Source organism: Corythoichthys intestinalis, chromosome 7 (genome assembly GCF_030265065.1).
Source record: "Corythoichthys intestinalis isolate RoL2023-P3 chromosome 7, ASM3026506v1, whole genome shotgun sequence".
In the NCBI taxonomy this organism is placed as follows: Eukaryota; Metazoa; Chordata; class Actinopteri; order Syngnathiformes; family Syngnathidae; genus Corythoichthys; species Corythoichthys intestinalis.
In genome coordinates, this window is record NC_080401.1 from 4168039 (window position 1) to 4183412 (window position 15374).

The following is a 15374-nucleotide window of genomic DNA, read 5'->3' on the forward strand; positions in this document are numbered from 1 at the left end:
ACAATTTTTGTAAAATTTGTATGATGCGTTATATATTTTTTTGCTAACACAAGTTAAAAAAAATGTTTGCCAGAAATGTTCTTAATTCAATAATTCAACTAGCTTATGGTAGCACCGACATATTCATAGTTAGTGTTGGCGTTCAATGTATTTGTTGTTGTTTGTGCCTCATCTGTCCCTCTCTCTCTCTCTCTCTCTCTCTCTCTCTCTCTCTCTCTCTCTCTTTCTCTCCTTCTTTTCTTCTGGTTCCCTCCTGTTCATTGCTTTCTCCTAATAAACAAGGTACGTTGAATGATCACAATGGGAGTATGTCATACCCCCATGTGATATATTAAAACTGTTTAGCCTAATTGGACACTCAGACCTCCATTCTCTGTGAATAGCAGCTGAACAGGACAGGTGAAAGAAAAATAAGAAAAAATGTTCTTTATCCAAGAATAGATATGGTTCAAAATATTATTGGAAAGCATTTTTTCTTGATTTAGGTGAAAAATGCGGACTTTTAGATGTATAGGCTTCTTTAGAACAAATGGTAATAATTCCTAAAAGTGGAAGAATATGACACATTAATATGTTAACTTGTTTTACAACTCAAAACAAGATGAAAATTATTCGACTAGATTCAAGAAAAATTAACAGATTAAGACATTATACTATAAATTTGCAGTGTGAAAGTATAGGTCAATACAGATTTATTTTGCATCAGTCATCAAGCCTATCAATTAATTAGGTTCTTTACGGGAGAGAAATGTAGCCGTGACCGTCGTTCACCCAATCTGTTTAGTTTTATTAATGTCTCGTCCCCCGCAAAATGAGTCCATGCAGGTTATGATTAAGGTTATACTAGTATTGTCCCTACCAACATTGAGATCAAACCTACATCTTTGGATGTCATACTTTTCCATGATCTGACCTACTGAAGCATTTACTGTAGATGTTAACATACATAAAACCCCACATGTGAATTTGGTTCGTTCCGACTGAAGAAGTAGGTACCCACCCAATAACCCATATATTGGTTTCACCAACACAGACAGAAACATAATTGTTATGGCGGTGCACCGAACTAAAGCCATGAGTGATATTAGGCTTTGTCCAGTTCTTTTTTACAGTCAATGATGCTGTGCTAACACAGCCTTGTTAGGTGATTGATGATAACTGCTCAGGTGATAGAACCAGAACAGTCCAGTTCTGACCTTTTCAATAACCGCATTGTGTCAGCTGGCCTATCGTGTCTTGTAACACGACCACAGTTAATATGATATGCTGTATGTAAGGACATTTCCATATACTGTACTCCTTTCACAACATGCTTAATAAACTGAGAGGCAGTATTAATTACAAAAAAAAAATTCTCTCACCAGTCTCAAAACTAGCCCAGGTGGCGTTGACCGTGTTCTCGCAGTTGTCAGACATGGGTGTGACATGAACTGTGAAAGTCTGGCCACAGTTCAGTCCACTGATGGGACAGTTAGTGCCTTCACTAGTACATGTCAGCAGTATGCCATTCTGGTCCATCGCTGTTGCCTTGTAAGAGTCTGCTCCAAACACTGCCGTCCAGCTAACCACGACAGACTGAGAGGTGCAGCTGTAGTCCACTGACACTGCAGAAACTGGAGTCAACTCTGAAAGTCAAACAGTCAAGTATTAAGAGTTTAGTTTGATTCAATAAATCACCATCATGTGGACATAAAACAGTTTCATGACCATTATAGCAAAAATTTACAGTTGGAAGGCAGCAGTAAAGATGGTATTAAATCAACTTGTATGAAAGCTATGAAAGGATGGCCGCCACTCTCCAAGGTCAGTGGTTGGGCCCAAGGGATTTTTGGGGTCTTGGATGGCATTCGGTTTCGGGGACAGGCATGGTCCCCTATGGCTAGGGTTGCCCACAGTCCCGGATTGCATGGGACAACCTGGAATTTAGGAAATTCTGCTGGCGGTACCTATGGCCCGCCCATTGTGATGGGTCTGCGCTTACCAGTACCTGAGGAATATGTGAAAAAGCTGTACTCACCCTCCAGTACGTTATTTAATGTCTTGTCATAAATTAATTCTTAAAAACATTTCGGTTACTCACCACAAATCAGACCATATCTGGTCATCTTTTGGTTTTTTTGTTGTTGTTTTTTTTTAACTTTGGGAAGGAAAAGAAGAATACACCTATACCCCTTGGATACATCTTGTCTGATTTAGATATTTCATTGGCGCATCGCTTCACTATTTTGGACATCCGTAGCTTGTTGAGCCTTTTTGTCTTCCAAGTTTAATGAAATCAATCAATTAGAAAATTGGGCGTCCGAAATCTTGACGGAGATTGCCCCTTAAGGTAAATTGAAGCTAACACCAGAGGCTAACTAGTGGGCTGGTTCATCAAAATGCTTTAGTAGATGCAAGAATATTCATAAAACTGCATATCAAAGTTGTAATTACTTATATCGAATCATATATCTTACTATAATGTCATTACTGTAATGTCTATAATGCTATAAGTGTGGGTGTTTCATTACTAGCTAAAATTAGTTAACTTCATGTCTTCGTTCGCAGTCCGTTCTTGGAGTGGAGTAACAATAAAGCGTTGCGTTCTTATTTTTTTAAAGTAAACACAGTGTCTTGAAATTATATGGTTTTGGTTTTGTTTTTTTCCCACGGAGCATATTGTTAATGGACACCTTAGTACAGAGCTGCCAACTTTTAGAAAAACCTTGGAGTGAGATTTTGTTGGCGGTGACCAAAATTTTGCCCCGCACGCAGGCACAGAGTTGGTGGCTCAAATATCAGGGAATTAGAATTAATTTGGCGTTGTACCCATGTTGTGCCCTGCTTTTATGGTGGTTTGTGGGGCATTAGTCTCAGTCGGATAACTGGCCATTGCCATTTCACACTACACAGAGTTATATGACATGAGTCACAAATGATCCCGGACCAGGTTATTGAAAGCCCCAGTGACTCCCTTTTGTGGAGGATGTCATGCATCCATTAACGGCGCCTTGCTGGTTCAGGTACCTCCTCCTCTTCCTCAAATGTGAAAGCTAATACCAGTAGCCTATTTGGTTGACCAACGTTACTAACCGTTATGTATTGTGACGTTTAAGATAGAATCCCGTTTAGAATACTCGCTCAAAAGGTGCTCAGAAAGCGCTCAGTAGGCGCAGGAGGCAGCGAAAAAGTGTCAAGTGGGAACACGGCCTAATACTAAATAAACAATGCTATATGCAGGCATGAAAATGGGTCAGGGGTTAAAAAGGTGAGAAGGGTGTGGAGGAAATATGTTTTGATAGGGCTGTCCCAAACGACTAATTTTCTCCCGTTCAGTCAGCCGACTATTGTTACAATTAGTCGACTAATATATATTAGGGCTGTCAAACGATTAAAATTTTTAATCGAGTTAATTACAGCTTAAAAATTAATTAATCGTAATTAATCGCAATTCAAACCAGCTATAAAATATGCCATATTTTTCTGTAAATTATTGTTGGAATGGAATGATAAGACACAAGATGGATATATACATTCAACATACGGTACATAAGGACTGTATTTGTTTATTATAACAATAAATCAACAAGATGGCATTAACATTATAAACATTCTGTTAAAGCGATCCATGGATAGAAAGACTTGTAGTTCTTAAAAGAAAAATGTTAGTGCAAGTTAAAGAAATTTTATATTAAAACCCCTCTTAATGTTTTCGTTTTAATAAAATTTGTAAAATTTCAATCAAAAAATAAACTAGTAGCCCGCCATTGTTGATGTCAATAATTACTTACACAATGCTCATGGGTGCTGAAGCCTATAAAATCAGTCGCACCCAAGCACCAGCAGAGGGCGGCAAAACTCCATAAAACACTAAAACTGTCTGAGCGGGGCATCTGCCTTAACTGCGTCAAATATTTTAACGTGATTAATGAAGAGAATGCCACTGGCCGCTAGGGGGTGGAGCCGTTCCATGGTAGTGTTATCCATCTCAACAGTGGGAGAGTTAGTAGTTGTATGAGACGTTTATGCTATTGCTGTGTGCTATTTGTGCTCCACACATATTTCTGTAAGTCTACCCACTGTTAATGTCAATTAAGGGCCTCTTGTTCTATTTTGGCTTATATATGTACAGAGAAAGATATGTTATCAGTTGTGTTAGTACTTGTTGTTCTGTTTACTTCTATTCAGTTAAGTTAGTATGCTGTGGCTAATTAGCTATTTTCTTGTTCTTCAGGGTTCCCTCATCTTTGTCAATAAATGAGAGTTATAACTTGACATTGAGGGGTATTTCTTCATGAGGGAACCATGGTTGTTGTTGGATGCTCTGTGCCTGGCTGCGACTTCCGGACTGATGATGTATCTGAGGCGCTCGCCATCGCCCTGCTGTCGAACCACGGACTTGCCCATCGTCCTGCTTCGCCTGCCATTGCCGCTCTGGGCCAGCAGCATGCCCATGGCCCGAAACTGGAGCAGCCTAGGATTGATGTTGGTGTGTCAGTAGAGGAATGGAATGTTTTCTTCCGCCGTTGGAATGTCTTCTGTGCTGGCTCTGGCATTGCGGCTGCCCAAGCCCCGTTTCAGCTGTTCCAATGTGCCGGGCCCGAACTTGGCGACAGACTGCTTAAAGCTGACCCCGACGCTGCTTCTGGGTCGCTACCTGACCTCATTGCTGCTATGCGCTCACTTGCTGTCATCCCTGTTGCCACATGTGTCCTGCGTTCTGAGTTATTACAGCTACACCAGGGGCGCGATGAGCCGTTCCGGGGTTTCTCGGCGAGAGTTCGGGGCAAGGCGGAGACGTGCGCTTACCATGCAGTGTGTGAGTGTGGCAAGCACGTGGACTACACCGACCATATTATCCGCGACGTGCTGATCAATGGAATCTTCGACGATGATATTCGCAGAGAGACTCTTGGTGTGCATGACGTCCTTCAGATGCCGGTTAACGATGTGGTTGCTCTCGTTGAGAATAAGGAAATGGCCCGTAATGCCCTTCCGTCATCCGGCCTGTCCGCTTTGTCGTCGTTTCAGCGCATTAAGAAGGATCCTCTGCGCTGCCCCTCCCCCACCATTGGTCCAGTTGAAAGGACCAAGCGCGGGTTGTGCCTGGATTGTAAGTGCGCCTTTGACGTCTTCATGGAGGGGCCTCGCGGGTGGAATAATAAGCCTCACCAATTCTGCAGTGACTGCTACAAGGCTCGCCGGCGTAAGAGGCGACTACAGCCGGCCACGGACAGTCATCAGGCCGCCACTACGTCTGAGCCGATCTCCTTTGTCTCAGCGATTCATTCTGGAACCCGCCATTGCCGGCGCCGCCGGAGTCGTCACTGCCGTGTGTTGTCTCATGGTCGTGCCGTTCGATCCCCACCCATTAGTCTCGATCACCACATTTTTTCTAAGGGTGAGTGGAGGCGGGCCAGGCTTCGAGACCACCCCCGTGTGCTTATCACTATCTCCTTGGACTCTCAGAATAGTTCCCGAGCCCAGGGCTTTTTGGAGGGGGCTAAGGTGTCGGCGGTCGCAGACACTGGTGCGCAATCAGACCTTTGGTCTCTGGATGACTTCCTCGCCTGCGGGTTCTCACGTAGCGAACTGCGCCCTGTTAATCTTAGCATGTCGGCCGCCAACCGCTCCCCCATTGCAATTGAGGGGGCGTTCTTCGCCAGGCTCTCGACTGCCTGCCGTGATGGCACGGTAGTGTCCTGCTGCTCCATGGTGTACGTGAGCAGCTCGGTTCAGGCCATGTACCTCTCGTGTGATTCGCTGCTCAACCTAGGACTGCTGCCCTCTTTCTTCCCAACTGGCTGTGGCGGCTCCAGTGCACTTACTCGGCTCTCGTCCGTCGAAGCTACTCGGTCCTCCTATGATGGCTGTTCCGGCCCGTGTGGCCCTCGATTTGCCCGGTGCTCATGCCCCTCAGCGGTCTGTTCCCCCGGCTCGCCCTGCTGCATTGCCTTTCCCTTGTGTGCCTGAGAACAATGGGCGTATGAAAGTTTGGCTCCTCGAGAGGTATGCTTCGTCCACTTTTAACACCTGTCCTCATCGGGCGCTACCTTGCATGGTGGGGCCTCCAGTCGAGATTCATGTTGACCCTGAGGCCGCCCCGAAAGCCTGCCACACTGCGGCTGCTGTGCCCCTTCACTGGCAGCAGAGAGTCTACGATGATCTCCTGCGTGACGTAGCCCTCGGTGTTATCGAGCGGGTGCCATACGGTGAACCTGTGACGTGGTGTCATCGTATGGTGGTCACTCGGAAGCATGATGGCTCCCCTCGCAGGACTGTGGACCTTTCCCCCCTTAATAAGTTCTGCCTACGTGAGACGTTCGCTACGGAGTCACCTTTCCACCTTGCTCGCAGAATCCCGAAAGACACCTGGAAGTCTGTTACAGATTCTTGGAATGGGTACCACAGTGTGCCCCTGCGTGAGTCTGATCGCCATCTCACCACCTTTATCACTCCTTTCGGCCGCTGGCGTTACACTCGAGCCCCGCAAGGCTTCCTTTCATCAGGGGATGGCTACAACCGCCGTTTTGACGCGGTCCTCTCCGACTTTGAGCGCAAGGAGCGCTGTGTGGATGACACTCTCCACTACAACACCGACCTGGAGCAGCATTGGTGGCGGACCATCGACTTCCTAACGCGTGTTGGGCAGGCCGGCATCGTGCTTAACCCTGACAAATTCCAATTTGCGGAGAGGTGTGTCGACTTTGCTGGCTTCAGGGTGTCGGATACCACTATCGAGCCTCTCCCGAAATACTTGGACGCCATCCGTGACTTCCCTATCCCTGTCTCCACCACGGATATTAGGAGTTGGTTCGGCCTAGTCAACCAGGTGGCCAACTATGCCCAACTGCGCGACATGATGGCCCCGTTCAAACCTTTTCTCAGCCCTCGCTGCAAGTTCTCGTGGTCCCCGGAATTGGAGAAGGCCTTCCATCTGTCCAAGCAGGCGATCATAGAAGCCATCCGTCAGGGTGTGGAGATCTACGACATGCAGAAGCGCACTTGCCTCCGCCCCGACTGGTCTACACGTGGCATTGGGTACTTCCTGCTCCAGCAACACTGCGCCTGCGCCACTGGCTTGCCGGATTGTTGTACCGGCGGCTGGAGGATTACACTTGCCGGGTCACGCTTCCTGGCCCCGGCTGAACAGCGTTACGCAGCTGTTGAGGGAGAGGCCCTGGCCGTGGCCTGGGGTTTGGAACAGACGCGGTACTTCACCCAAGGGTGCGACAATCTCGTTGTGGTCACCGACCATAAGCCCCTTGTGAAACTTTTCGGGGACCGGACTCTGGATGAAATTTCGAACTCACGCCTGTTCAGGCTTAAGCAACGGACCCTACTGTGGCGATTTGAGATTGTTCACCTGCCTGGTAAGAGCAACCATGCTGCTGACGCTGCCTCACGGTACCCCAGCCCTTCGAGCTCAGTGTGCGGCCTCTGGCTAGGCGTGCCGAGCGTTCCTGATGCTGTGGAATCGGCTCTGATGTCATCCATCCGGGACGATACACAGGAGCTCGGGGCCATCTCCTGGTCCCTTCTCGCGCAGGAGACTGCTGCTGATGGTTGCATGGGTCACCTTCTGTGCCTTATCGAGCGTGGAGGTGTGGTGGACGCGCATGACCCTGCCCTGGCGGATCTCTCCCCGGTCTGCAGTTCGATCTATTCTCTAGACGGTGTGCTGTTGTATCACGACCGGGTAGTGGTCCCGCCGTCTCTTCAGGGGAGGGTCCTGCAGCACCTTCATGCTGCCCACCAAGGAACCTCTGCTATGGAGCAGCGTGCTCGTGCTATAGTCTACTGGCCTGGGCTGACTGCAGACATCCGGGCCACCCGTTTCAATTGTACGGATTGCAACCGCAACGCCCCATTGCAGGCAGCTCCACCTCCCCTCCCGTCGCCGCCACCGACCACCCCTTTCGAGGCTGTGTTTGCTGACTTCTTCGACTATGGTGGCCGCCACTACCTGGTTGTGGGTGACCGTCTGTCTGGTTGGGTGGAGGTCTTGAGCTCCACGGCTGGCACTGACCTGGGTGGGTCTGCTGGTCTGATCCGTCACCTGCGTTCGTTCTTCGCCACCTTCGGCGTTCCAGAGGAGCTCTCGAGTGATGGTGGCCCGGAGTTCACGGCAAGCCGGACTGAGGATTTTCTCCGTGTGTGGCAGGTCAGGCATCGTGTTTCCTCTGTTGCATTCCCTCAATCTAACGGCCGGGCGGAGGTCGCTGTGAAGACTGCTAAGCGCCTCCTCATGTCTAATACTGGTCCGACGGGTGGCCTTGATCAGGACCGTTTCCTGCGCGCCATGCTTCAACTACGCAACACTCCCGACCCGGACTGCAACCTCTCACCTGCTCAGGTTATCTTCGGCCGCCCTCTTCGTGACTCGCTCTCCTTCATCAATAGACTTGAGAAGTTCTCCAACCCGCACATCCGGCCTCTGTGGCGTCAGGCATGGGCGGCGAAGGAGGACGCCCGCCGTACCCGGCTGTCCAGTACGACCGAGTCTTTGTGGTCCCACTCGAGGCCCCTCCGTCCGCTTGCGCTTGGCGAGAGGGTATTCCTTCAGAATCAGCTGGGCCCAAGCCCCCTCAAATGGGACAGGTCCGGGGTGGTGGTGGAATCACTCGGCCATGATCAGTACCGGGTCAGGGTTGACGGTTCGGGTCGCTTGACTCTGCGCAACCGGCGCTTCCTCCGCGGATTCACACCTGCCACGCCTCTACCCCAGGCTCATCCTTCTCCTTTATTGCCGTCTCCCGGGGCCCCAGGGCTCCAGCCTCTGCCTGTTCCCATGGATCCGGTGCTGCCGTTGGGGTGTGACCAGTGGACTGCCAGAGGTCCCCGTGGCTCTTCGTTGGGTACCGCGCCTCCGGTTGTCGCTGATGTGGTGCCCTCTGAGCCGGTGACTCTGCCCGACCCCGTTCCCTCGGGCCTCTCCCTGGATTCCTCTCCTCCTGTGTTGTGGCCATCGCCTCCTGCGTCCCCTACTCCCCCATCCTCTCTGCCTGGACGTGTGAGGAGGCCTCCCAGGCGATATGAACCAGAGTCCGGCCAGTGGATATAGACTCGAGCCAGTCTACCTGTGCGTTGTGCTGGGTTTCCGGGCTGGGGGGGATGAAGAGAATGCCACTGGCCGCTAGGGGGTGGAGCCGTTCCATGGTAGTGTTATTCATCTCAACAGTGGGAGAGTTAGTAGTTGTATGAGACGTTTATGCTATTGCTGTGTGCTATTTGTGCTCCACACATATTTCTGTAAGTCTACCCACTGTTAATGTCAATTAAGTGCCTCTTGTTGTATTTTGGCTTATATATGTACAGAGAAAGATATGTTATCAGTTGTGTTAGTACTTGTTGTTCTGTTTACTTCTATTCAGTTAAGTTAGTATGCTGTGGCTAATTAGCTATTTTCTTGTTCTTCAGGGTTCCCTCATCTTTGTCAATAAATGAGAGTTATAACTTGACATTGAGGGGTATTTCTTCAATTAATAAAAAAAAATAATTAACGCCCGTTTGACAGCCCTAATATATATATATATATTTTTTTTTTTTTAATTTTTGTTTTTTTAATTTTTTTTTTTTTTTAACTAATTTAGCAATGAAATTTTTGTTGACGCTTATTAATTCACAAAAACATTTTGGAACACTCAAATTATATATTTAAGTACAAATAAACATGTAAATAACAATAATTAATCACACATGAACACTCAGGTCAAATGCTGATAGTAGGCCTGAACAATATTGGAAAAAAACTATCATTGCGATCTTGGGGGAGTTTGCGATATTCTTTTGCGATATTAAAACGACAAAATTTTAACCAAATAACTTAAATAGCTCCGTTCGGGACAGCTGCACTGTTGACGAAGAAAAACAGTTTGGTCGCGCTGCCTAGCAGTAGGTAGAGTGAGACACTGTGGTGCTGTATGAGCATGAAGAAAAAAAACATGAATGTATGTTGTTTTTAAATTCCGATCAGTGGCGCCTCCAGAAATTTTTCATAGGGGTGGCCAGATGGGGGGACCTAAAATCTTGGGGTGGCACACCAAAACTAAAAGCCATAATTTCAGGTTTTCATTGTATTATTGCAGTAAAAAGGTCAGAGAAAACTATCAGGAAGACTTAAGGACACGGCTACTGATATACTTTGGTGTATTGTGTAAAATTTGATGTTACTAATGATTTCATGTGCATAGTCCATATAGTCCATAGTCCTGGCTGTGCATTTGGGATGAAATGCATAACTGATGCTACAACAATCTAACGATATACTGGCAAGCGGGATGGCCAGTGGGGTGGCCAACAAATTTATAGAGGGGGGCGTGGCCACCCCCTGGCGGCGCCACTGATTCCGATGCTCTGAAAAATGGCGCCATCGGCCCTAATTTTTACAGCTCAGTTTAATCCAGGATCTGCACACTTGCTGCGTTCATGAAGTAAAACAAAAGTTCATATGTTGAGAAAAAGAAAAATTTGCACGTCCTGCGATGTGACTATTCCGCATGTGCACATTGCGATGGCGATGTTCAAACGATATATTGTGCAGGCTTAGTTGGTAGAATTTACTAGTGCAAAAAATTTGGAATGTAAATATATTCAGAGCACTGACTTCGCCTTTTCAACATTATTCAAAACAATTCTTATAAAAAAAAGTCTAGCATTATTATTTTAGTATAGTACTATAAATAATAGTATTATAATAATATATTAATTGCCTATCATAATTTTTTAAAAAGGGTGTCATTTTAAAGTTATTCTTAGTCTAAAATCTGAATTCTGTAGTGTTATAGTGTTTACATTTTATAGTATTAATTCTGATGTATGTGGGATTAACTCCAGAAATCGTTATTTATGACAAACGTGACGTGCCTTTATTTTGAAATGTTCACCGGAAGTACGTTCGCTAAACCGCGAACAACTTTACACTCCGCAAAAAGCACTTTTCGTCATTGCTTGTGGTGTCACTAATAGATTTTTGTGGTCATTTTTTCGTTTGCAAATGCTGTTAACCAGCGATTTTTCATGTTTGAAGTGTCACCTTTTCACCACAAGTTTGCGTTTTGGAAAAGACTATGTTTTACAGCAGGCTAACGTAAGTTGTCTTTTTTCCTCATTAGTCTCAGTGTAGCAATGCTAACGTTTACAGCAGACATGTCCAAAGTCCGGCCCGGGGGCCAAATGCGGCCCGTGGTCAAATTTCATCCGGCCCCCAGCCTCTGTCATTAAATCAATAACGTCTGGCCCGCACACAGACTTATTAAATTGCTCAGCAGTACTGCTACCAGCATATGAAGTTGCTTACACACTAAATGCTGCTCCTCATGTACCCACTAAAAGGCAGCAGCACTCTAAGCAACATTACCCCTTGTGACCTTAACTTCCAATTTTCTAAAATGGCGACAAAAAAAAAAAAAGGTTGACTGCTACGGCCTCAAGGTTAGGTGGAAATTGGACTATTTCTTCACTAAAATACGCAACAACCGTGTCTGTCTCATTTGCGAAGAGACAGTCGCTGCTTTTAAAGGGTTCAATGTAAGGCGATATTACCAAAAAAGACACGCGGATATGTTCGACAAGATTACAGGGAAGAAACGCAGCAAGAAATTGAAGCAACTTAAAGCTAGTTTAATTTCACAGCAGTGGTATTTCGCAAGAGCCTGAGAGTCGAATGAGAACACCACAAAGACTATTTGCGAGATTGTAGAAATTCTCAATTTAAAAAAATAATAAAGCAAATGTGACACACAGAATGGCTTGCTAAAATTTGCTTAAATATATTGTTCTACGTGAAGGACGTCAGCCAAGGTCGGCCCCCCACATTTTTACCACACCAAATCTGGCCCCCTTTGCAAAAAGTTTGGACACCCCTGGTTTACAGTGTTTAATTATGTGTTTCCTTATTTTGTATGCGTGAACTGTAATTCTACGGCATGTTGTTGACCAATAAACATCTGGACACAACAATTGGAGTCTCATATGTCATTTACACACGCACGCACAAATGTATGCACGCACACGGTGATAAAATGCAGCCGTGAAAATTACTGCCCTCATTTTTATTTACCTTGCGATAATTGGATTCATTGCATATCGCGACAGGCTTAGCAACTTCAATAAAACATGTCGTTAGTTAAGTTAGATGGATTTACGACCCCCGCCCCTAAAAAATTTCTCCTCGGATCTACACAATTCACGTAGGTCGCCCCTTTTTGACTTAAAAACGGCGAATTTCGCCGAAAGGTGAGTGATTTTCATGCCTGTATATGAGCTGATGTTTTGAGCATGCTTGCAGTAGGCAATACTACGAGGCTAACAAGGTGATCTCCTGCTGCTTGTTATGGGAACTAAGTTTACATTTACAACACAAAATCAAGTTCACACGCACAAACACAAACAGATTTCTTTCAAGATTTAAAGTTTAAAAGAGTGGGTACTTAATTGACGATATATGTCACTAATTATAACGTACCTAATCTCTGTCTGTAATCTTCAGATTGTGACTTTCTTCAGAGATTCTTTCTCCATTCAAGTTTCTCCCGCGATTGTCTTCTTGAAGATCTTCTTCTGTCGCAACTAGGATGTTTATGCAGCGAATAGGATTACAGTGGCGAGTAGCGCCATCTACTGTGGGAGAGTTTGGAAAAAGAAACGAACGAGTCTCGGGCCAAAATCAGATTGTTTTTTTTTTTTTTTTGCGTGAGAAATTGGATGTGTGGCCAGTGTGCGTGAGAAAACAGGCAATTGCATGTGTCTCACGCTCAAAGCGTGAGAGTTGGCAGCTCTGCCTTAGTATCCCAACCCTGTGCTTGGCTATAAGTGTTGCACCTGTATGGTTTTGCCTTGAAAACTATATATGAAAAAAATATGACACTCCACTACATCTTAGAAACCCTTTTGCCTCAATCTAGAGAATGTCGCACTGCGCTTCAAAATAGATAATTTAAAACAGTCCAGTATATGTCTGCCTGCAATGCTGCTATGTGTTGAACCTATATGGATTTGCCGCAATAGCTTGCTAAATTTTTTTCTATATGTTCAATATACCAAAATCAATGTATCTATTAATGACTACTTCAATACTATCTATCTGTCTGTCTGTCTGTCTGTCTGTCTATCTTGCGAACAGAGTAATTAGTTGCAATCAGTGTTGTTTCGTCAGCGATGATGATAACGAAAATATTTTATCAATGAACACTTTTTTTCATGACGATGACAAGACGACAACGAGCTAAAAACGTGTTTTTGGGGACAGTGGCGGTCCTGGCTACTTTCGCGCCCTGGGCGAACCACCCCATCCAGGACTGGTTGCTATGGGAACGTATGCAGCGGCATACCGCATACCCAAGTAACCTTGCTAAAAGGAGTATTAAAATTGCTAATAAAACCGTGTAGGATTATTTTAGATGCATGTATGTTATATTTTTCTTATAGAGTATTCAACGAGGAATACGATAGACCCATTAATAGACTTTCTTGGAAAAAAATCACCATTTCTTTAAGTAGTCACATGAATAATGAGGTGGCCTGTGAAAATCAATACAGAGTACGGCAGCAAGGACTACAAATACATAGGGACTTAATAACTTGGTCAGCAGTGTTGCTACCAGCATATGAAGTAGCTTACACGCTAAATGCTGCTCCTCATTTACCCACTAAAAGGCAGCAGCACTCTAAGCAACATTACCCCGTGTGACCCTTCCAATTTTCTAAAATGGCGACAATCAACAAAAAATAGAAAGTTGACTGCGACGGCCGACGCTTCAAGGATAGGTGGAAATTGGACTATTTCTTCACTAAAATACGCAACTACTCGGTCTGCCTCATTTGCAGAGACGGTAGCTGTTTTTAAAAAGTTCAATGTGAGGCGATAATACCAAACAAGACACGCTGACATGTACGACAAGATTATAGGGAAGATACGCAGCGAGAAATTGAAGCAACTTGAAGCTAGTTTAATTTCACAGCAGCAGTATTTCACAAGAGCCCGAGAGTCAAAAGAGAACGCCACAAAGGATAGTTGTGAGATTGTTGAAATTATTCATTTAAAAAAATAATAAAGCAAATTTGACACTCAGAATGGCTTGCTAAAATTTGCTTAAATATATTGTTCTACGTAAAGGACGTCAGCCAAGGTCGGCCCCCCACATTTTTACCACACCAAATCTGGCCCCCTTTGCAAAAAGTTTGGACACCCCTGTTTTAAGTGATTGTTTTATAGTTGTATGTTACAAGTATTATATAAAACTGACACACATTTTTTTGCAAAATTTCTGAGGGATCTATGCAGAGGAAGAATTTTGATGCGTTTGTCAGATGGCGCGGACACAATAATTTCCATCGTACTTTTTGCTCTCCACTTGCATTGGGGCTTTTTCCAAATCAAATTGTATAGAGTTTTAAGAGGTCTGTTCTCCACCAACTGATATCTTATAATTTGGTAAAGCATAGCTAGGAGCTAATATGGTTAAAATATCACTTAGATTTCAAATTAAAATCTAAAATGTTGGTGACATTTAAGCTTGCATTTGTTTATTTATCATTTATTTTTCAGATTTGTGTTTTCCTGACTTCAAAAAGTAGGTTAGCGTGACCTCTAAATAAAATCCAGGAGTATCATATTCTATGGATCATATTGTGAATGTCTACACGTAAACCCTGAGAATGAATAGCTGACATAGATTCTAATCACACACTTAGGGATCAGGACTTGGCTCTGCTTACTTACTGTTTGTAGTGTATGTGTAGCGTGTGGGCTCGCTCGGCTCCAGGAACCAGCTGAACGACGATACTGATATTGAATACGTGGAACACGGAAGGATGTTATGCAGATCCAAGCTGGTGCCGGAAATGTTGTACACAGTTGCTTCATTGTCGGGTTCATCAGTGTTCTGGACCGCTAGGTGGTACAATAGAACATCTTCTACAGGCAGCCACATCACCCTCGCTGTGTCACGGCTCGTTTGTGTTACTGTGATGCCGACAGGAGGCTGCATCACTACAAGCAGAGAATTACATGTTAGTCTTTATATATCTTGCAATTTCCCGATATTCCCTATTGATAGTATTGTAAGTTAATGGACAGGGGTGTCACTAGGATTTAAGAACGGGGTGACTTAGCCCCCAGGAGATGCACAGGATGTACGTGAACGTAGCGTACAAGCATAACACTTCACAAACAGCTATATTATTGCTGCTGTTTCAGTCTATTTCTTAATGCAGGAGAACAGGAAAAAATGGCAACAATTGCAAGTTACTTGGTGAATGGAAGCATCAAAGAATGCCGTATTTTTCTAAGGGTGGCAAATCAGTCTATCACTATTGTGACTCAGATGCTAAAGCTCATTTTGAATTGATATGACTGCAAGACTGTGAAGTCTTTTCTGACCCATTGTTTGACG

The 15374-nt window shown here is 45.1% G+C and overlaps 1 protein-coding gene across 1 annotated transcript in view; it reads right to left on the reverse strand.

Moving 5' to 3' along the window:
- Positions 1-2812, reverse strand: part of LOC130918998 (uncharacterized) — a 103533-nt gene extending 100721 nt beyond the window's left edge. Inside the window, exons 1-2 of the mRNA XM_057841346.1 lie at positions 2809-2812; positions 1362-1625 (exon numbers count right to left, since the gene is read on the reverse strand). Coding sequence (XP_057697329.1) covers positions 1362-1625; positions 2809-2812 — 268 coding nt within the window. The remainder of the gene's footprint in view (positions 1-1361; positions 1626-2808) is intronic.
- Positions 2813-15374: the final 12562 nt, after the last annotated feature.